Raw genomic sequence first — 23829 nt, 5'->3', positions numbered from 1 at the left:
TCTTATATTTCTATCTTCTAAGGCACTTTTTACTGTATCAATCCATCTATATCTTGGTCTTCCTCTGGGTCTTTTTCCTAACTACCTGGCAGAGAACACTTGTTTTGCTAATCTTTCCTCTCCCATTCTATTTAAGTGACCATACTACCTGAGATTAGCTCTGCTAACGCATTCCTGGATGCTGACAATGTCAAGTTCTTTCCTAATATCCTAGTTTTTAATATCATATTGCCATTGATGCCACCTGCTCATGCCTCTAATCTTTCTCAGGACTCTCATATCTGCAGTCTCTAGTCTTTAGTCAAGTGTTTTACTTCTGACCCAGCTCTCAGATCCATAAGTTAAAATTGGCTTGAATACTGTCTTGTATACAGCTAATTTAGTATTTTGGCTAATTTCTCTTATTCCATATAAATTTATTCAGTTGACTTTCCATCATATCAGCTTTGTTGATTCTGTTGTCTATTTCCATATTTAATTTACTATTTTCACTAAAAATCGTGCCTAAGTAGCTGAAATGTTTTACTTGTTCTATAGGTTTTTCATTCACAATGCAGTTGATATTTTCGGTGCTTCTGCCTATTTTCATTATCTTTGTCTTGTTATTGCTGATATTCATACCAACTCTATTACGACAGTTATTCAATTTAGTCAGGGAATCTTGCAGACTTGTAGCAGATTTATTTAGAAGTATAACATCATCCTCATAAAGCAAAGAGCTGAGATTAACATCTCCAATTTCGATATCAGGTTTAATACCACTTTCCTTCATAATATGATCCATATAGATAATGAATAAAAGAGGGGGACAATCTACATCTTTGTCTGACACCAGATTTAACATTAAACCACCTTCCTGTACTTCAATTCTAACTGCTGACTTACAACTCAAATAAAGACACTAAGTATTGCTTGATATAATGCCCCATTAACACCATGTAGCGTTTTGAATAGCTTCTCTCACACCTTGTCATATGCCTTTTCCAGATCTACAAAACTTAAATACAGATCTTTGTTATATTCCCATGATTTCTCAACTATTTGTCGTAAAGTTAAAATCTGATCCTGACAACCTTTAATTTGGCCTGAATCCAGCTTGTTCTTCAAGCTTCCCTTCCACAATTTTTCTCAATAATTTCTCAAGTATATTTGCATATATCTTATCAGGAACACTCAGTAGAGAAATACCTCTGTAATTCTCATATTCAGTTTTATTTCCCTTTTTATATATTATCTGTGTTCAGGCTTTCTGAACTATGCAGTGCAGCCACTGTAAGACTTTTATATCTCCATACTTGAGCATTTCTGGTTGAATATCATCTATTCCTGCTGCCTTTCCGCATTTCAGGCTTTTGATTGCTTTTCTACTTCAAGTATGGATATATATTCCTGACTACATGACTATTGAGTGTTTTTTACTACTGTGCTGTCACTGATTGTTTTGTTTAGCGATTTTTTTGAAATAATTATTCCATAAATCAAGGATATTTTTTTTTGCCAGTTTTCATGTCACCTTTATCATCTCTAATTCCTTTTACAGCACTCTTTCCTCCATTTCTGATCTGCTTCAACAACCTGCAGAATATCTTGCCGCCACCTTGATATTTATTTTCTATTTTTTTACCAAAGTCTTCCCATGACTTTTTGTTTAGCTAGTTTTACACAGTGTTTAGCTTTCTTACATTTGCCCCTGTATTCTCTAAGAATGCAAGGTGACCTATTTGCAAGGAACATTTGATATGCTTTATTCTTTTCTTTCACTGCCTCTTTAACTTCCTGTGTTAAAGAGGCAGTGAAAGAAAAGAATAAAGCATATCAAACATACAAAATTATCAGACATACAAAATATTTTTGTATATCTGATAAGCATTCCCTACTCTGCTAATTAGATCCCCAACAAGGACCAATTTTTTTCTTTTTCATTGAATCAGTTGCTTTCTCTAAAGCCTCAAAAAAATTTCTCCACTTTTACCTTAGTAGAACCTTCTGTGGGACCATAGTTACAAATAAATCTCATTGTCCAGTTCCCCATTCTGATATTTGCCCACATCAATCTACTCCATTCAGCATTAAGGACAGCAAATGGAGAATGATTTTTAATATATAATTCTGAACTTTTTGATAATTTCTGATACTTTTGTATCAGATCATGAAATATGAATTATAGGGAAGTTTGCAGTACTGGTACATTTAAAACTATTTCATACCTATTTTCTATAACATTTTTTCTCACATGAAAGAGTAAAAAAAATCATAAAAGTTACTTCCTATTTATTTTTAGAGCTATAAAGGGTTCAGATCCTACAAGATTTTTCACCCCTTGCTGAAATGTATTTTGAAAATAGCAAAAAAATAGTTGAAAATAACTTCAGCAGTTTCTCCTCATATTTCATATGTAAAATATACCAATTTCCTTTGATCTCTGTAGTAGTTCAAGTGTGATGAACCAAGTGACTAAAGTGCTCATAAAAAAAAAGCCATGCATTCATTTTGTTTGGATAAAAAAAAAAAAATGTGTACATATTTTTTTTTTTTTTTTTTTGTCTAGACAAGACTTTTTTTTTATGAGTAATGATAGTGTTTTGTAACCCAGTGATGTTCTTTAGTTGAAAAGATCAGTCTTCAGGAGCTTTATAGGGATTTATCTAAAATCCCTATAAAGCTCTATAAGGATTTTAGATAAATAGGGAATTTATCTAAAAAACAGAGCTTTATAGGGATTTATCATATGCACATGTTTGGATGGTCTCATATGGGAATGTTAGGATTTCTTTGTGCAGCACTGGCAAAAATTGACTTAGGAATGCATGTAATTATCAGACAGATTAGATAGCCTGATGTATATAGTGTATATAATTATAGCAGAGGCTTTACTAGGGTTGCAGGATAATGAGGATGATGCAACATATGTCCTTCATTTGGAAAAACCTAAGTCCAAGTCACATCTGGGACACAAAGGGACTTTTATAAGGACTTTTCACCTGGAGGTGAATTAGTCTCACATCAGTGAGGCAAGGTTTTCCCTCTAAGTTTTTCAACCAACAAAACAGGCAGACTAGCCTGAGAATATATGCAATCAATGGACATAATATACTGGTCTTTTATTTCTTTATATATATATATATATAACACACACACACACACACACACGCTATTTTGGCAATAATTCCAACCAGTCATCAAGAAAAACTGCATAAGTAAGATATTCTCTGGTGTAGTCCTGTTTGGAAATCTCTCATGTTATGCAGTAACAAGAAATGTTTCAAGTAGACCCATTTTAGAAAGTTTCAGTTGAAAATGTTTCAGTATGGTTTATAGTGTATAATATAAAACGTGATATAGTATTCAGTAGTTTCTTGTCCAAAATTACTTTATTTATCTATTATCAAACATTAGTGATCAGAATTTCAACTCCTAGGCCTTTAAACCTATTTTATGATTCAGATGTTTTTTTTTTCTTCAGTATAACATTAAAGCCAAATTTATTTCTTTTACAGCATCAATTTTAACAATGATTCCAGATATATGTGTGTATCCAGTGACCATGGCACAGTTCATATATTTGATCTTGAAGATTCTAAAAGGAACAGACAGTCCAGGTGAGAATGGTTTTTTATTACTTTTAATAGAGCATGGTGGTGTTCATTCACACAGGAACTATCAGAATGTGCAATGACCAGTTCATTGGCCAAATGCTTTTAAACCTTAGATGTGAGCTTTTTTTTTTTTGTTGTTGTGACAACATTAGCTGCATGTTAATAGTGGATTCCATTTTGTGTGTGTGGGGGGGGTATTTTTGTGTTGTGTTATATATAGGGGTTATGTGTGTGGGGAAGAGGGATGTTTATAACTCTCTCCAAATATATATTGACAGTTCATGGAAATTACTGGAAGTTTTTTTTGAGAGATGATATTCATCAGTAGCCCTTTCAACTCATACTCTCATCTTCAGGAGTTCATATATACTTTAGAGTGTTAGTGCCATTCCATACATTAACAAGCTAAGGATACCATTAGATGTATTAACTCAATATGCTTAAGGTAAGAGGTTCAAAAAATTCAAGCCCTCTGAAATCTTTTGCAGATTACTTGGTTAAGTATAAGTATCATATTGATACTTATAAAGAGAGTGGAATTCTGTCTTGTACACACCTAGTTTTACAGACACTCGCTTTCATTGAAATTCTTTTGACTCAGGATTGGGAATTTTTGAGAATTAGTGCATCATTTGTCCTGCAAGCAATCCAAAGGCATAAGGCAGAAACTGAATGTCAGAGAGTGAGAGAGATTAGTTAACTGGATTGTGGATTGTCCTCCTAGATAGAATTGAGCAATCTTAGAGATTTTCGAACACCATCCCAAATACAAGATCAGTATTCCATGGTTGAGTGGATTTGGAATTTGTTTAGAAATAGCTCTGAAGGTATGAAGTGTCTTGTGCAAAAAAACAGTGTGTGTATATATATATATATATATATATATATATATATTTTTTTTTTTTTTTTTTTGGAGAGGTCAGAGGTATAGGTCCTAGGAGGGATATTGAAGATGAGGATGAGGGGAAGGGATGCCAGCTCTTTCTTGCAAGAGATCAGATAGGACTGAGTTTTGGTGGTATTGAAGTCTACAAAGTTGTCCTTGACCCATACAGTTAGATCAGAGTTCAGGATATTGGTTGCGGTAAATCTGGAGGATTCTAATACTTTGGTTTGTCAAATGAAAAGGAGGAATGAAATGTACTGTCATTAGCAAAGCTATGAATAGGATTGGAAGTCTGTGAGAGCAGGTCATTTAAATACAAAAGGAAGAGAGTGGGTGAAAGAACAAAACCTAGGATGCTCCTGCATTGTGGGAGAGAAATCTGAGGAGAGAAACCATCCACCATGACAGCACACGACGGGCAAGAAAGTTGGCGATCCAATTGCAGAGTGTGGAAGGCATACGATAGGATGGCAGTTAGCTAAGTAGGCCCCTGTGCCAAACCCAATCAAATGCTTTTGAAATGTCAAGGGCAACCATGTGAGTTTCTCCGAATTTTTCCATGTCTTGAGTCCAGAAGTGGGTGATGAAAGCCAGAAGATCAGCTGTAGATCGTAAGTGGTGGAATCCATACTGTTGATCAATGATTAGTTGGTAAGGCTCTAGTTAGTTCAAAAGCTGGTTGTTGATGACCTTTTCCATAATTTTAGAGAGAACTGAAGTGAAAGCAGTTAGATAGTAGTTCATTGTTTGACTTTTATCGTCTTTCTTTGGGATGGGCTGGATGCAAGCCTATTTCTATGTTGTAGGTTAATGCTAGTTGAATAGAATAGATTGAAGAAGCAATACAGGAGTAGTGTTAGTTCTGGGACACAAGTTTTGAGCACAATAGGTGGGATACCATCAGAACCAGATGCCAGGTTATTAATGATTCTTCAGGTTTCTTTCTTGCAGAATACTATGAATAGCAGGGAGAGACCAGTTCTTGCCTGGGTCATTAGTGCAGGAATTGGAAGAGAAGAGCGATGCTAGTAAGGTCAGCCTTGTCTTTAGGCAAGGTGTCTACAGTGAAACCCTGGGTGGGCAAAAGCTGCATCCAGTGGCTTGTCAAGGGACCAGAAGGAGCAACTGCCATTTGGGCAGGAGGTGAGTTTGCAGCATTTGGTCCTTTCAAATTCTGATTTAGATTTGGTGATGATTCTTTTACAGCTGTTGTGAGCCTGCCTGCAGTATAGGTGACGTTGAGCAGCTGGAGTTTGTCTTAAGCCATTCGTGGTATGCAGTTTTTTTTCTTTTACTCCATTGGCACACTTCTTTGACAACCAAGGCTTGGATGCTGGCTGTGAATTTGGAATAGAATGAGGGATGAAGGCCTTGATTTTTATGAGAATGATTTCTGTTATTCAGTCTGAAGCAGTATTCAGACTATGGGAAGGAGTAATAGAAGTCAGAGCCATCCTATTTGGCACTCTTGTAGTGCCAAAAGACTTGAGATTGGTGGATGAAGGTTATTCTGTGACAAGAGACTTGTATGATGTTGTGATCTGAGTTACCAAGAGGAGAACTGACATCTAATTATACTTGGAAAGGGAGCTTGTTAGGAAGATATCAAGTGTATTGACAAATTGGAGGGGGTTGTCGGGTATTCTAGTATGAAGGTTGATGATCTGTGATAGGTTATTGCTATGGCAAACACTTTGACATCCCTCCCTGTTTGATCAGTTAAACTGGAGAAGGTAAGCCAATTTGAGTCATGGGCATTGAAGTCTCCAAGAAGATCTTACTATTAAAGTATTTCAACTGTAGAAAGTTGAGCTTTAGAGAGAGAGAGAGAGAGTTGAAGAGGTCAGAGTAGTTAACAGATTTTGGATAGTGATAAAAAGAGAGCCAAAGTAGATCAAACAGGAGATTCAAGGTTTTGCATTCTGATGAATGCACAAGTGTTTGTGGCAGAAAGAACTGTATAATGTGTCGGTTGGTTAGAGTGGATAGAAGTTGTTGAGGTTGCAAGTTGGGGTTCAGATGAAAATAGTAATTCTGGTTTAGATGACTGAAGGTATTAGTGCATATTGTTTATATTACTTGTTTATATTACATTATACACTTCACTACAGTGAAGTGGATGAGGAAACGTTTTTTTTTGGAAGTAAGAATTAATGTTGGGGGGGGGTGGATTTTTGTTTATGGTTTTTGGGTGGATTTTTGTTGTTTTTATGATAATTTACTTTTTGTGGGATAATTTTTGATCTGCTGTAGTTATATTTCTTTGGATTGTGATCCATTATATGTGGGGAGGAAGTGATGAAAATGGAAGCAGGGCATGCAATGAGAGGTTGACAGGCTTCCAAATATATCACCCACATGGAGGGAACCTAGTCTCCTGTCCATAAGTGGTCTGGACAGTACTCCCTGCAGCCACTGTACTTGATCTCCCTCCAGTCACAAACTACCAAAATAAGTGGCTGCAGGATTTGATTCTAGTTGATCGGGAAGTCTCCAGATTCATTACTAACTGGTTCAGTCCTGTGCGCTACCCTTCAGCGATCTGCCTGTGGAACCATTTTACTGCTGTATCTTAAATAGGGAAGGGTCTAGGCCCCCAACAGTATGATTGGCATGTAAGTGTATCATTATCACTGCATGTGTGAATGGAAGGGTGGGGGGGCAGAACCCTTGCTCTGGTCACCAAACATGGCTGCAGCCACTTCAGGTCTCTAATAAAAAAAAGGTGGTGGGTATTTCACTGGGAGACATCTACCTAGGAAAAAATCCTGCCAAAACTAAAAATTTCAGACTTCGTTTATATATATATATATGTGTGTGTGTGTGTGTGTGGAAAGTATTTTACCTTAAGTATAATAAATGTTAAAGATACCAAGCTATTTTAAACCTGGTTTTACTCCATTTTCCCAAGTAAGCAAACAGACAAACAAGTCAAGTTTGTGCCTGCAAGTGTTGCAAGTCTGCTGATCCTGCATGTAGTGCAAGACCAAGGCAACTCATGATAAAAGTAGAATAAGCTCTGATCACTAATCTTAATATTTACTCTTAATGCAAAGCACATCTCCTGGAGGAGATGTATGATGCTTTGTATTAAAGGCAAAGAGGCCACTACCCAGACCGGTTTCAACCTTTATTGAGGTCTCATCCGTGGGAGCCAGGCTAGAAATACTAAGATTTTAGTAATACAGAGCTTATAAGTATTTTACCTGAACAAGTTGCCATAAGGTGTTTTAACTTTATTAAATAAAAATCTCAGGAGGAGATATAAATGTAGAAAAGTATTTTACTTTGGTATAATAAATGTTAAAGATACCAAACTATTTTAAACCTGGTTTTACTCCATTTTCCAAAGTAAGCAAACAGACAAACAAGTCAAGTTTGCGCCTGCAAGTGTTGCAAGTCTAGCTGATCCTGCACGTAGTGCAAGACCAAGGCAACTCATGGTAAAAGTAGAATAAGCTCTGATCACTAATCTTAATATTTACCCTTAATGCAAAGTAGATCTCCTGGAGGAGATGCATGATGCTTTGTATTAAAGGCAAAGTCTGAAATTTTTAGTAGTTTGTTTTAATAGTGTTTTTGCTGTAGTGAGAGCTGAATGTACACCACTGATGAAATCTTTTTGTCAACATTAGTCGCAAAAAATACTTTAAAAATAAAAGAATAAAAAAGCATGGTTTTAATTCAAAACTGCCTTCATATAGTTTGGTTTATAGAAGGCAAAGTTTATCGTTTTTTTTTTTTTTATTATTCCATGTGAAGTGGAATAAAGAATGTGTTGTGAATAAGTTTTAAGGTACTGTATGATATATTTGTTGCTGGCTGAGCATACCTCCTGTGGAGGAAGTCTACTCAGCCAGCAGTAAATCTGCAAACTTCATGGAGGCTTATTTTAAAATAAACAGCAAAAGTGAACTGAACCAAAGTATTGATGTGATGATGCAGTGCTTTGGTATTGTGAAACTGGTAATACATCAATGATCTGTAATAGCTGATTCGTTTGGTAATGGAGCATTTTAAATACAAGTCAGTTATGTATCCCAGTATATTCATGATTCACCTTATTTTGATGGTGCTTGGACTCTATGAAAGTGCCAGTATAACAATAGGGTTTCAGACATTCTCTATATGCCCACAGATATGAGACCTTTGACACTTCTGCACATGTCAGAAGGAGAATCCATTCCAATAATAGGATAATCAATCTGTCTTGTGGGATGAGTTGTTTATTTCAAGGGGATAAAGAAGCTGTGGAAAGGGTGCAAAGAAGAGTTACAAAGATTATATCCAGATTATGGGATTTAGATTATGAGGACAGATTGTGAGTATGTGGATTACAGACTCTGGTTAACAGGAGAAAGAGGGATGATATGATGGAAGTCTATAAACTTTTGAATGGGTGTTATAGCATTTCAAATGATGAAATTTTTTGTTATATGGAAGGCGGGGAGAGAACACGGGCATCCATGGAAGTTAAGGTTGTTCTCAGTCAAGAAAGGAGTAAGAGCTAGGTTTTTCTCTGAGAGCAGTGAGTGAGTGGAATAATTTGCCCTTAGGGGTAGTGAGTGCATCTTGTGTAAATGAATTTAAGGGAAGGTATGATAGCTGGGTTGGGTAATTTACAGCCTCCCTCAATGAGTCCTTGACTCCCTGGAGGTCTCAGATAATAATATTTTATATTATTATCTCAGATAATAATAATAATATAATAATAATTATTATGCATCCATAATAATTTCATGTTGAAAAATTAACTTTTCTTTTATGAACATTGTAGTTTTTAAAGTGGTAACTATTTTGCTTGTATAACAATTGGAAAATTTTACGTATAAAGCATGTGATTTTGCGTGTTGGTGACCAATTCTTACATCAGGTTATTTCTTTTTTCCCCTTTAACACGAATTGACTCTTCTTGGCAAGCTGCCAGACTAGGGTCTCAGATCTGTGGTCGGACAGTGTATGTATGTTTGTGTTCCTTCTAGTCGTTTTAGATTCCTGGTGATTCTATGAACATACGCTCTCCATTCAGATCTGTTCCTGGCCATATCTTTAAGAATTTCCAGGCACATTCCAGTTGCTTCTTTAACTCTATCCACCCATCGAATTCTTGGGCTTCCTCTTCTCCTGCTTCCATGAACTTTAGCAAGAATCATCATCTTTTCCAGGCTGTCATCTGCTCGCATAACATGCCCAAAGTATGACAATTTTTGCTTGATGACCATAGCTTCGAGGGAGCAATCTGGCTTTATTCTGTCTATCACTGATTTATTGGCTTGCTTTTGCAGTCTATGGTATTCTTAGTAAGCATCGCCAAACCCATAGTTCAAATGTATCTATCTTCCTTCTTTCACAGGGTCCAACTTTTGCATCCATACAGTACCACACGGAATACAGTTGCTTTCATGATTCTGATTTTTGTTGCGAGGCTAATATCTTTATTTTTAAATATCTTGCTTAAATTTGTCATTAAGTTAGAATGAGAGTAATACTCTCATTCTAACTTCTTCAGTACAATACCCATCTTTATCAATTCAGGATCCTAGGTGCACAAAATTGTTAACTACTTCCATTTTCTCCCCATCTACTTCAAAATCATTAAGTTCACATGTTGCCATAACTTTTGTTTTTGAGGTTAAATTTAAGGCCATATTTAGCACTTTCCTCTTTAACTTTCATAATAAGTTCCTCCAGATCTTCTATGTATTTTGCTAGCAAGGTGGTATCATCTGCATACCTCAAATTATTTATTTCTTCCACCAATTTTAATTAATTCCAACTGAAGACTCCTCTAGGGGGTGCTTAAGGGTCAAAGCTGTATAACTGAGAGGAGACCTCCACATAGCCTTTAAAGGAATGCGGAGAACCGACCAGGGCTTTTGACCTAATGTCCAATCCTCACCTTCTCGTGGTGCACCCTGTTGGGTATCTACTTTGATACTGAACGAACGAGGATGGGCTGGCAATTTGGGATTTAGCCGACCAAATTGTATTCTTATTGGTTAAACCAAAATAAAAAATGATGGTACAACATGACAAAATTTCATGCCGGCTGGGGCGTCGCCCGGTTAAACAAGGCCCCCGTTGTTTTCGCCAGGGAACCAGGGCGAACAGCGAAAAGTCAGCTACTGGAACAAATCTGAAAACAAACCCCAACTCAACATCACCAGAGTTAAAGATCGGTACTATCAACGTAAGAAGCCTGAATGGCAAAGAAATGGAGCTAGCTGAGGAATTAGATAAGTACCAGATCGACATAATAGGGGTGACTGAAACAAAAAAGACCAAAACTGGTGAGATCTTTCTGAGCAATAAATACAAAATGTTATATTCAGGCAATAACAATCAAGGAAAAGGAGTAGCCATAGTATTCAACACAAAATACGAGGCTAATCTTCTTGAATGGCAGTCAGTCTCAAGTAGAGTAATGTGGGCAAATATGAGAATGGGGAACTGGACAATGAGACTTATTTGTGCCTATGGTCCCACAGAAGGTTCTACTAAGGTAGAAGTGGAGGAATTTTTTGAGGCTTTAGAAAAAGCAACTGACACAATGAAAAAGGAAAAGGAAAAGTTGGTCCTTGTAGGGGATCTAAATAGCAGAGTAGGAAATGATTGTGAGACATACAAAAATATTTTGGGAAAATTTGGAGAAAAGAGCAAAGCTAATAATAATGGCAAATATCTGTTGGATTTCTGCTCAGGACATGGACTGGTTATTACTAACACCATGTTCCAACATAAAAATGTGCACAAATTCACATGGAGAGAAGAGGCTAGGAATAAGAAAAGTCTCATTGACTATGTTATTGTTGATAGTGATGTTTTCTCCCTGGTGCAGGACACCAGAGTGTACAGAGGATTTGAAATTGGAAGTGATCACTATTTAGTCTTGAGCAGGATAAAATTGAATTTCATATTGAAAAGAATAACATGTAAGAAAGTTTTAAAGCGAATAAAACTTGAGCAGCTCTCAGATGTAAACTGTAGACTAAAATACAGAAATATTATTGAAAAGAAAATGAAAGAGTTTGAGAACAGGAATCAAACCTTGGAGATTCATTGGCAAACTCTGAAGGAAACATTGATTGATTCTGCCAGAGAGGCATGTGGTGAGGTTGTGTGCAAAGATAAAAAAATCAGAACTCCCTGGTGGACACAGGAAGTTAAAGAGGCAGTGAAGGAAAAGAAGAAAGCATATCAAAAGTTCCTGGCAAATAAGTCAGCTTTTACTCTTACAGAATACAGAGACAAATGTAAGAAAGCTAAACAGCGTGTAAAACTAGCTAAACAAAAGTCATGGGAGGACTTTGGCAAGAATATAGAAAATAAATATCAAGAAGGTGGCAAAATATTCTGGAGGTTGTTGAAGAAGCTTAGGAATGGAGGAAAGAGTGCTGTAAAAGGAATTAGAGATGATAAAGGTGAAATGAAAACAGGAGAAAAAGATATCCTTGAAGTATGGAGTAATTACTTTGAAAAACTGCTAAATGAAACAAGCAGTGATGACAGCACAGTGATAAAAAACACTGACCAGGCATGCAGTCAGGAATACATATCCATACTTGAAGTAGAAAAAGCCATCAAAGGCTTGAAATGTGGAAAGGCAGCAGGAGTAGATGATATTCGACCAGAAATGCTGAAGTATGGTGGTATAAGAGTCTTACAGTGGCTGCACTGCGTAGTTCAGAAAGCCTGGACAGAGGGACAAATTCCCAATGATTGGAGTAGAGCTCTCATAGTACCCATATATAAAAAGGGAAATAAAACTGAATGTGAGAATTAGAGGTATTTCCCTACTGAGTGTTCCTGGCAAGATCTATGCAAGTATACTTGAGAAACGGTTGAGAAGAATTGTGGAAGAAAAGCTTGGTGAAGAACAAGCTGGATTCAGGCCAAATAGAGGCTGTCAGGATCAGATCTTCACTTTACGACAAATAGTCGAGAAAGCATGGGAATATAACAAAGATCTGTATTTAAGTTTTGTCGATTTGGAAAAGGCATATGACAAGGTGCCAAGAGAGAAGCTATTCAATACGCTGCAGTTATATGGTGTCAATGGGGCATTATATCAAGCAATACTTAGTCTTTATTTGAGTTGTGAGTCAGCAGTTAGAATTGAAGGAAGTACAGGAAGATGGTTTAATGTTAAATCTGGTGTGAGACAAGGATGTACATTATCCCCTCTGTTATTCATTATCTATATGGATCACATTATGAAGGAATGTGGTATTAAACCTGATATCAAAATTGGAGATGTTAATGTCAGCTCTTTGCTTTATGCGGATGATGTTATACTTGTAAATACATCCGCTACAAGTCTGCAAGATTCTCTGACTAAATTGAATAGCTGTTGTAATAGATATGGTATGAAGGTCAGCAATAAAAAGACAAAGACAATGAAAATAGGCAGAATCATTGAAAATGTCAACTGTGTTGTGAATGGAGAACCTGTGAACAAGTAAAACATTTCAGCTACTTAGGCACAATTTTTACTGAAGATGGTAAACTAAATATAGAAATAGACAACAGAATCAGCAAAGCTGGTATTGTGGGAAGTCAATTGAATAAATTCATATGGAATAAGAAAGAAATTAGTCGGAACACTAAATTAGCTGTATACAAGACTGTGTTCAAACCAATTTAACTTATGGATCTGAGAGCTGGGTCAGAAGTAAAACACTTGACCAAAGACTAGAGACCGCAGATATGAGAGTCCTGAAAAAGATTAGAGGCGTGAACAGATGGCATCAATGGCAATATCATATTAAGAATGAGGATATTACGAAAGAACTTGACATTGTCAGCATCCAGGAATGCGTTAGCAGAGCTAATCTCAGATGGTATGGTCACTTAAATAGAATGGGAGAGGAAAGATTAGCAAAACAAGTGTTCTCTGCCAGGTTGGCAGGAAAACGACCCAGAGGAAGACCAAGATATAGGTGGATTGATATGGTACAAAGTGCTTTAGACGATAGAAATATAAGATCTGATAATGTTGGAGTCTTGACAAGTAACAGACTGATTTGGAGGAAAATTGTAGATAAGTAGTTAGTAATGATGTAATTTTTTCATGTAGTACTGTCATATCCTGTACACCCCTTGAGGGTACATGGCAGGAATTTAATGATGATGATGACTCCTCTAGCACTGTCATTATTAAAACGTATTCGCTGTACAAGTTAAACAGGCATAGAGATAAAATACATCCTTGGCGCATCCCCTTACCTATTGTGAAATACTCAGTTTCTCCAAGATCTGTTTGGACAATAATTTGTTCATAATAAAGATTCCTCAGAAGGATAATGAAATGCTCTGGTACTCCCATTGTTCTTAACACATTCCACAGTTTCACAATGATCTACATAGTCAAAAGCTACTATCAAGGAAACAAAGGCAGACATTCTTTTGATATTTCTGTGCTCTATTATCCATTTCATATTGGCAATTCAATCTCTTGTTCCTCTACCTTTTTTGAAATCCTGCCTGTTCATCTAGCATTTCTTTTCATGAATGGTTCCAGTCTTTTCTGAATGATCTTAAGTAAGACTTGACTTGCATGAGAAATCAGGTCTGTAATTTTTGCACTCTTGCATCACCTTACTTCAATAAAGGTATATGAACTGATTTTTTTTTTTCACATTCCCTAGGCCATGTAGTTGCCATCCAAATTCGTTGACATAGAGCTGTTAAAATTTTAACTGCCTCTTCTCCCAGGACTTTGAGCAGCTCAATTGGTATTCCGTCCCCTCCTGGTGCTTTCTTAGTGGATAGCTTGTGTCCACCTCACTTCACTCTCCAGTGGTACTGGCTCAAATTTCTTAGTAATTATGGAGTCCTTTTTGTAAAGGGCTTCTGTATGCTCTTTCCATCTTTCTTTGATGTCTGCAGCTTCTGTAAGATATCTTTTGTTTACTTTTCAATATTGTCACCTTGGTGCTGAACTTCCCTGTCAGTTCCCTGATCTTTTTGAAAAGATCTCTTGTTTTCCCTTTCTTGTTTTGGTCTTCTATTTGTTGGCATACCTGGATAAAGTATTTTTCCTTGTCTCTTCTGGGTTGTCGTTGAAACTCTGCATTCAAATGCCGTACTTCCTGCAAATTTCCTGTGGCCATCATTTTCCTCCTTTCCCGAGTAGTTTTGATGGCATCTTCTGACAGTCATTTAGACTTCTTCTTACACACTGTTGGAATATTCTTCTTTGCTCTTGTTTTAATTATATCTTTAATCTCTTCCCATAGTTCATATGGTTCTCTTTCACATAAATTAAGTCTGTTGAATCTGTTCTGTATACTAATATTGTATTCAGCCGGTATGTTTCCAAGATCATATCTGATCGACATTTGTGTTGTTTTCAGTTTTTGTAATTTCACCTGTATCTTGGCCACTAATAATTTGTGGTCTGTTCCACAGTCTGCACCTGGAGAAGTCGTGACAGACTGAATTGCACTTCTCCATCTTCTTTGTCCAAATATATAGTCAATTTGATTTCTGTATTGTCCATCAGGTATATCCATGTGTACAATCTCCGTTTGTGCTATTTAAAGCAGGTGTTAGCAACAAAGAATTCTTTGCACAAAACTCAACTAGTCTCTTCCCTGCAGTGTTACGAATAACTAAACAAAATGACCTGTTATTCCTTGTTCCTCAGTTTCTCCTACTTTTGCATTCTAATCTCTGATAAGTAGACATAAATCTCTCTGGTTTGCATCTATCGCTACTTGTAACTTGCCATAAAATTCTTCTGTGTCTTCTTCTGGTGCCTCTGTAGTGAATGCATAACCTGTATGATGGCCATATTCATTGGATGTCCACTGACTCTGAGAGAAACGATTCTGTCACTCACTGGATTATAGCTTAATACATACCTAAGCCATATTTTTCCTGAGTAAGAAAGATGCTCCATTTTTATGACTCATCTCCTGTCCTGAGTAATACACCATATAGTCCCCTGACTGAAAATGGCTCATTCCTGTCTAAGTTCACTTATCCCAATATATCCAGCTCTTTGCACTCCATTTTCATCTTTATTATTTCCAGCTTACCTAGATTCATACTTCTAACATTCCAAGTTCGAATGTTAGAAGTATGAATTTCCAACCAGCAACATCTGTGACCAAGCTTCCTTCCAGGTTTGACCTGGACACATGACAACTAGTTCTACTTGTGGAAGCCCTCTGTTCTTCCTCAGTTGCATGTTGGATGCCTTCAGGCCTGGGGGTCTTACCATCCAGCACCATATCGTACTTTAATTTTTGGCATGTTCATAGAATGTTCTCAGCAAGGTACAGAGGTGGTTTGCCATTGCCTTCCTCTAGAATATTTTTTGACTTTCCAGTCTAGATTCATACTGTTCTGTGAAAACAGGGGCACCTCTGAAAGGGTGCGACTCTTCGCCACGCAGTACAGTCTTGGTAAAGGAGAGGCTCTGTATTAGATGTTGTATTGCGCATATCTTTACCCTGGAATAATTCCCAGTAAGGAAATTATCCCTTACCCCCATATATATATATATATATATATATATATATATATAACTGACAGCACAACCGTATTGTTGCACTGGCACTTCCATAGAATCCAGGACTCATCAGAGGAGGTCTGCTCTACATACCCAGTTATTTACATTTGATAAAGTAATACTAACTTTTTGTGACCCATCGAGATCATACAGTGCCTGTCATGTATTAAACTTTATTCACTGTTGCACTTAAACTTCCTATGGTAACATTTTATTGGCAATGAAAATATTTACTCCTCATTCTCTGTGACTGAATTATTCATCCTTCAGTAAACGACTTCTGGCTCTTTCCCTTCCTGTAATGTATTTTTTTTTTTTTAATAAAAAAAAAAAAAAACTTTTGTCTATCTTTATAAAATCCTTTCACCAGTTGGTGTTTTTATAACAAGCTCCCTCTGCCAGTATAACCACTGGTAGACAAAGGAGCATACTTTGCTTTTATTTTTTATGAAAGTAAAGCATGATGAAAATTTTTTTTTTTTTTTAGTAATAAAAATCAGCATATCACCACATTGGTTATGCAGTGCAGTTTTGTCTGGGGGGAGGATATGAAGATCTGATGGCTGTACAACTAAGCAAAAAGGGTTTTGTTTTTGTTTTCTCCTATGTATTGACTGTTGTACAAATCATTCAGATGAAATTAACGTATTCAGGAATACATTCATTCTGTCTGAATGATTTATGCACCCATTTCTGGTAAAATAGTGTGCATGAATTCAAGAACAGGTATGAGAGCTGGTGTGGGTAATATGTGGCCTCCCTTGACGAGTCCCTAACTCTCTTAGGTCTCTTATAATAATAATAATAATAATAATAAACATAAGTGGAGGAAAACAAATAACTTTGAGAATTAAAGGATACATATAGAAAGTAAACAACAGAGAAAATGCTGATTTGAAAGGCTCCAAAATTTATAAAATTAAATTTGTTTAGTAAAAAAAATTTTGATAATTTTTGTGATACAGTTGGTTTATTACAGATACACAAGTCCTTTTTATACATGAGTAGATTAAATTCATATCAAAATAAAAAAGATGAGCAGATAACATAAAAAACATAATGCTTAACCAAACCATTTTTTCAACGCTACAAATATCAATTTAATATGCCGAAAGGCTATTTTACCGGTGAACATGTTAATAGAAAGGGGGATGGAAAATCCCTTTGTTTTTAATAGCCGGGTACGAAACTCGGATCGAAATCCATAGTTTCATGCCGAAAAAAAACTATTGGCAGGCCCAAGTATAAATGATCACTTGGATAGTACACCACTAGGGCAACTCCATGCAAAGGTGGAGCAAGCTTCCTCACTAACTTTAATATTCTTTCATAATGTAAAACCCAGCTCCTAAGAGATGTATGTATATATTGTTTTACATTATGAGAAGAGGTCACTACCCAGACCAGTTTCAACCTTTTTTGAGGTCTCATCAGTGAGTAGGTAGACCTGGAATATCAAGGTTTTAAGTGAACAAGAACTTGCATACTTCTACTATCGAATTGCCGAAGTGGTGTACTCCTATATTTAATGTTAATTACTAATTTAATAAGCCAAAAGGCTATTTTACCGGCGAACATGTTAATAGAAAGGGGGATGGAAAATCCCTTTGTTTTTTTTAAATTATGGTGCACTCCTATATTTAATTAACATTAAATATAGGAGTGCACCACTTCAGCAATTCGATAGTAGAGGTATGTAAGTTCTTGTTCACTTAATACCTTGATATTCCAAGTCTACCTACTCACTGATGAGACCTCAAAAAAGGTTGAAACCCAGACCAGTTTCAACCTTTTTTCAACCCAGACCTCTTCTCATAATGTAAAACAATATACACACACACACACACACACACACACACACACACACACACACACACACACACACACACACACATCTCTTAGGAAAGAATATTAAAGTTAGTGAGGGAGCTTGCTCCACCTTTGCATGGAGTTGCCCTGGTGTTGTACTATCCAAGTGATCATTTATACTTGGGCCTGCCAATAGTTTTTTTTCGGCATGAAACTCTATGGATTATGATGGATTTCGATCCGAATTTCGTACCTGGCTATTAAAAACATAAAGGGATTTTCCATCCCCCCCCTTTCTATTAACATGTTCGCCAGTAAAATAGCCTCTCGGTTTATTAAATTAGTAATTAACATTAAATATAGGAGTACACCACTTCAGCAATTTGATAGTAGAGGTATGTAAGTTCTTGTTCACTTAAAACCTTGATATTCCAGGTCTACCTACTCACTGATGAGACCTCAAAAAAGGTTGAAACCTTTGAGCAGGATGTCCAAAAATGGTAAAGTACCAGAATTTTCCTTTTCCATGGTAAATTGGATATGACGGTAAAGGCTATTTATCTGTTGTAGAAAGCTCATCTTCATAGAGCAAATAAAGTTTGCCCTTCTCCAGAAATCTTACAAGAACTTTCCATCATTAAAAAGTTAATGGAATCTAATAATTACCACCCTAATCAAATCCAACAGATTATTGAATCTTATGTTCCAATACCTAAGGTTTCTTCAACAGTCCGCAGAGCTCCAATCCCCTACATTCCAGGAATCTCAGAACCTATACGTAGAATTTTTAAAAAAGTACCAATCGATTCCCATGTATATTCCTATCAACAAAATTTCTTCCTTATTGCCTTCCACAAAAGATAAACCTTCATCAATATCTTTGGCTGGCATTTTACCAAATACCAATTATCTTAAATATTAATTATTTATTAATTTCTCTAATTTCCTAGATTGCGACAACAATGTATTTTAATAGGTGATTCACCGAATGTTTGTTACTTATATTCCATTCCTATCTGTTTGTAACACTGAAGATGTACTATTAGTTTTAGTATGAAATATCTGTACCTTATTGATTAAAAGTTATTACTGTGGACTTAAGTGGTCTATAATAATTATACTATGCCACAGGTACCTCTTAAAATAACCCAATACACAGTTTTGCAGATGACAGCACACTACACTCCTCGCTTGCATTTGATAAGCCTTACCCTACACAACTCGCCTCAACCTACAGAACATCAACCACCACCACCCTCAAATCCGATCTCCAAGCCATCCTACAATGTGGTTCGGATAACCTCATAAATTTCATTGCCAGTGAAACCTAGTTCTGTACTATTTCCCCATAAAAAAGAGCAATTTTTTCCCAGTATCCTTTTTGACGATACCCAAATTTCCAGACAGTTTGAGATCTCACTTCTCGGAATCACCCTCACATCAAACCTCTCCTGGCATAAACATATCTCAAACATTGCATCCTCAGCCTCAAAAAAATTGGATTTCTCTTTCGTTCAAGATGTTACCTCACCCCTGAACAGCTATTAACATTATACAAGTCACAAATCCGCCTAACTATTGAATACAGCTCCCACATATGGGTGGGGGCTACTAAAAGCTATCTCAAAATGCTAGACTCAATACAGAGGAGAGCAGTTAGACTTATCAATGATCCCTTACCAACCCCCCCCCCCCCCACTTTCACACAGACATATGGTGGTGTCTGCAGTATGTTTATTCTACAAATATTTCCATGGGAAATTCTCATCTGAAATAACATCAATAATTCCCCTGCTCAGTACTAAGCTCCTTGGAACATGCGCAGCTGTTGCACAACAATATTTCTTCACAGTACACCTAGAAACAAACAGAACAAGTTTCTTTTCTTCTTCCTTCATCCCTGCAACTGCTGCACTGTGGAACAGTCTCCCACCTGCTGTTTCCCAAGGAATACAACTTAGTCATTCAAATCAAATGTAAAGAAATTCCTCCTTTCCAAACCCATTACCCATACATAGTACTAATGTACTATAGGCAGAACCAACGCTAGGGTCTTTGATGCCCGCATGCAATTTCTATCTAAGTGCACCCGTAACGATCCGGACCTGTGATTCTTTTACAATAATAAAAATTTTAATTATTTTAAATTTCTTAAATAAATTTTGACAGAACAGCCACACGTTGGTTCGCTAAATGTAACGAACTAGGGGTGTTTACTAGGCAGGATAATCGCTAAAAATTTGAATATTCAAAAAAATTCCCAAACGTTAAAGCAAATTTTGATAAAGCCACTTCACTTTAATCATTCAATATAATGATACAGGGATTTTAGCTTTCTCACCGACCTGAATCGCTAACAAAATTAAAATGAATTATAATTAAAGTTAAAATTTATTTGAACTAAAGTTTAAAAAATTCTTGCATTTTACAAGTTACTAAATTCTTAGTAACTTGTAAAATTTTTTTAATAATTTTTATAAGTGGAACTGTTTTAGGAAAATAAAAGAAACTCAAGATAGATTAGAAAATTAGAAAAGAATTCAGAAATAATTAGAACATTTAATATAAGTATTCAAAAAATAACATCTTTACAGAATAACAGAAAATAAATTAAATTACATAAATATACTTGAAATTTATTTTATTAAAATTTTAGGGTTTTTGATTTCTTATTTACAAAATTAAAAATAATGGTCTTAATGTCTAATTTCGCACATATATCATTTTCAATAGCTATTAACGCCAAACTAACAAGCCTTTTTTGTGACACTTGTTCTTAAGTAGGTTTTAATCAATTTCAACTTGGAAAAGGAACATTCACCGCTCACTACACTAACAGGTAAGGTTAATAGTGTTCTTAAAGCAATTGAAAAGTTAGGGAAAGAATAAATTATTGGACACAATAAAATTAAGAATATCGAAAGGGTTTTGAATATTTAAATTATCCTTCCCAAAAATATCCTGGAAAGCGCATAACTCATCGTATAGTTCTATTGCATTTACGTCTTTATTGTCACCCTCCTTCAAGAGAATCTCTAAATCGTCACAATTTTTTTGTAAATCTTCGTTATTAATTTGTAGTAATCTATACAAGATATTGAAATTGTCATAATGTTTTTAGTTGTCCAAAACATTCTATTAACGAACACATTGCAACGTCTAGAAGTGTATAAAACACGTTCACTCTAAATTTATCTTCTGGTGATTGTGGCGTTTCATCATGATGCTCGTAGTCAAATTGTCGTGTATTCTTTCGTCATCGAACTTCAGTACCAGTTTTAAATTCTTATTCTCCATCCACCTCTTCACTCAGTTCTTTTGCCGATTTTCGAACTTCTTTCAAATTTGTATTTGATCGATACTCTTGTAAGAATATTTTTAAGTTTTCGATAGATTCTAAAGCAAGGGTAATGTTAATATTTTTGTCTTGAAGCATTTTACTCACAGGGTTTATTCTGTTAAGTAAATCATGCCAAGTTATAAGAGAGCAAATAAATTTGTAGTCTTTTATTTTAGCACATAATGTTTGTGCTTCATGCTGAGTTTCTTTATTTAAATTTTCATTATTTAAAATTTCAAAAAGTGCATCGTAAATTTCTCCTAACTGATATTGTAGAGGGCGGATTGCATTAATTTTATTTTCCCATTGCGTTTCTGATGGCTGTTTCAATGTTAATTTTTTACAAACTTTAAAAGAATTGCCCAATGTTTGTAAGAGAACGAAAAGAAATTGTATATATCTTAAATAATTGCAAAGAAACTAATTGTATCTGCATTCACTTTGGCTACATTGTTAATGATTAAATTTAGAGTATGAGCAGCACATGGCACGGAAAAAGCTCAGGGATTTTTGTTCAAAAGCAAATTTTGGAGCCTATATTTTTTCCCTTTCGTATTTTCCCCATTGTCATACCTTTGACCTCGCATGTCTTCATTGGGAATATTCCATTTTTCCAGTTGTTCCATTATTGTTGCACATAAACCACGTCCTGTGGAATCTGATATATCTGCAAAACCTAAAGCGTTTTCCCTGATCTTGACAATTCCATTGTCACAGGAAACAAAGCGAATAATAATGGTTATTTGTTCTGTTTTTTTACTTGCACCAGGTGTGCAGTCTAAAATTATGGAATAATATTTAGATTTTCAAATTGATAATAAAATAGTATCCCTGATTGTGTTACTTAAAGTTTCCAATATTTCATTTTGACTGTCTTTTCTCAAATAGTGTACTCAATTGTTTCGTTGTAGGGCCCTTTCAACATGATTTTTCATAGCGGGATCAAACTTCGCAAACAGTTCAACTAATTTTAAAAAATTGCCGTTATTCCTTTCATATAATTTATCAGATGATCCGCAAAAAGCTAAATTTTGGCTACCAAGGAATTTTATAATTTCAACCAAGCATTCTAAAACACTCATCCAATGTTTCTTTTCCATTTCATATATGCTTTGAGGTTGGCAATCAATAGTAATTTTGTTTTTTAAATTTTTATCAAGTTCCTTCCATTTTAAGAAATTTTTCATGTGAGTTAAACTAGTCTCATGTATATGCAATGTTGTACTTATATTTCTCCAGTAGTTATAACCTTCTACAAGATTACTTGATTCGGTAGGTGCGAAAAGTTTGCAACAAAAGCGAAAAACAGAATTTAAAGTTTTGGAATAAATGAGCCGTGTTCTTGGCACGAGCTTACCGTTTTCCATTTTTCTATTATAATACGTGTCGCCAAATTTATGACCATATGTATCTCTGGGATATATTATATTTTTCTTTGGAACAGCCCCATTTCAATTAAAACAACTGGTAATTTTTCATCAATATTTCTCCATTCACCTGGATCTTCTAAATTTACAGAGACTAACAATGTGTTAGCTTCATGGTCAACTACAACTAAATCTCCTCCTCACCGTTTTTCACTTAAATCATGCGTCTTGTTATCTTGTTCAATAGTTGCAATAGTACTTTCATACAAACTGGATGATGTGCATGGTTGTTCAACTCTGATTTCTGATGTATCGAGTTGGTTACAGTCTGCATCAGAATATTTTAATATTTTAACATATTTATTAAGAGCTCCAGTTTGTTTCTGAATATCTGCTTCTTTCGCGGCATAGTACTTGTGATTTTGTGCACTGGATAACTTTTTTTTTTTTTAATTTTTGATTCCATTTCTATTTTATTCCCACAAGAAATTATTACACAACAGCACGACATGGAGACAAAATAATAGTCTGCACTGTGCTACTGTCAGTTGCCTACTGAGATGCGTACCATATGACCGATTAACTAGCAACAAATGTTTTGTGCAAAAATTCGTTTCTGTGCGTGAAAACTGTTCACCATTTCACTTTAGATAGACTGCAGTAGACACAACATTCTGTAGGCAAGCATTTAGCCTGCTCTTGCTGCAAAATTGTAAACAGACGGCTGATCAAAGAGACAGCAATATACAATTTTTTAAATTTTTATTTGGTGTATCCGGCCTTATTTATTTTAATATTGATCATTCTAAGAATTTTTTGTTTTTATGATAAAACTTTTTGTTCTTAAAAATGAACTTATGAACCAAGCCCCGGCGGCGGCACCCGCATGCACTGCATGCCCGCTTCTGCCGGCCCTGACTGTAGGTTGACCAACCAACCTCTTGTGTATGGGCCCAACATAAAAAAAAAAAAAAAAAAAAAGTTCATCACACCAGTGTAGTCTACACTGTATTTCTGCGGTTTCCTAAACTAAACTGTACCTTTTGAACTTTTGGCTGACTGTTTCCTCATCAGACAGCCAACATTTTAGTACTTTAGAGCAGTGTGATTCCTCGGTGTCAGCTTCCTGTGTGTGTGTGTGTGTGTGTGTGTGTGTGTGTGTGTGTTGACTAAGGTGATATTCCCCTCCCCCAACACTCGCATTTCTATCTTCTGTGATGGTTGCCCTGTAATTGATTTTAGGTAATGCATTCTTTTACCAGTGTCACAGATATATAGGCCACTGATATGGCATTTATGGTAACACTCCTTTT

At 35.8% G+C, this 23829-nt stretch overlaps 1 protein-coding gene and 1 long non-coding RNA gene across 2 annotated transcripts in view; one reads left to right on the top strand and one right to left on the bottom strand.

The window, feature by feature from the left end:
• LOC150108994 (uncharacterized) overlaps positions 1 to 23829 on the bottom strand; it is a 56978-nt gene that overhangs the window by 10722 nt on the left and 22427 nt on the right. The gene's annotated exons all lie outside the window — the stretch shown is intronic.
• LOC150108995 (WD repeat domain phosphoinositide-interacting protein 3) overlaps positions 1 to 23829 on the top strand; it is a 118019-nt gene that overhangs the window by 90767 nt on the left and 3423 nt on the right. The window contains exon 8 of the mRNA XM_090411260.1: positions 3498 to 3599. Within this exon, the coding sequence (XP_090267386.1) occupies positions 3498 to 3599 (102 nt within the window). The remainder of the gene's footprint in view (positions 1 to 3497; positions 3600 to 23829) is intronic.

The sequence above is a fragment of the Typopeltis vanoorti genome, chromosome 2, assembly GCF_054136105.1.
Source record: "Typopeltis vanoorti isolate ZY-2024b chromosome 2, IOZ_Tvanoo_1.0, whole genome shotgun sequence".
NCBI lineage: Eukaryota > Metazoa > Arthropoda > Arachnida > Uropygi > Thelyphonidae > Typopeltis > Typopeltis vanoorti.
Note: the sequence above shows the minus strand (reverse complement) of the source record. Positions and strands in the feature narration are given on the sequence as shown.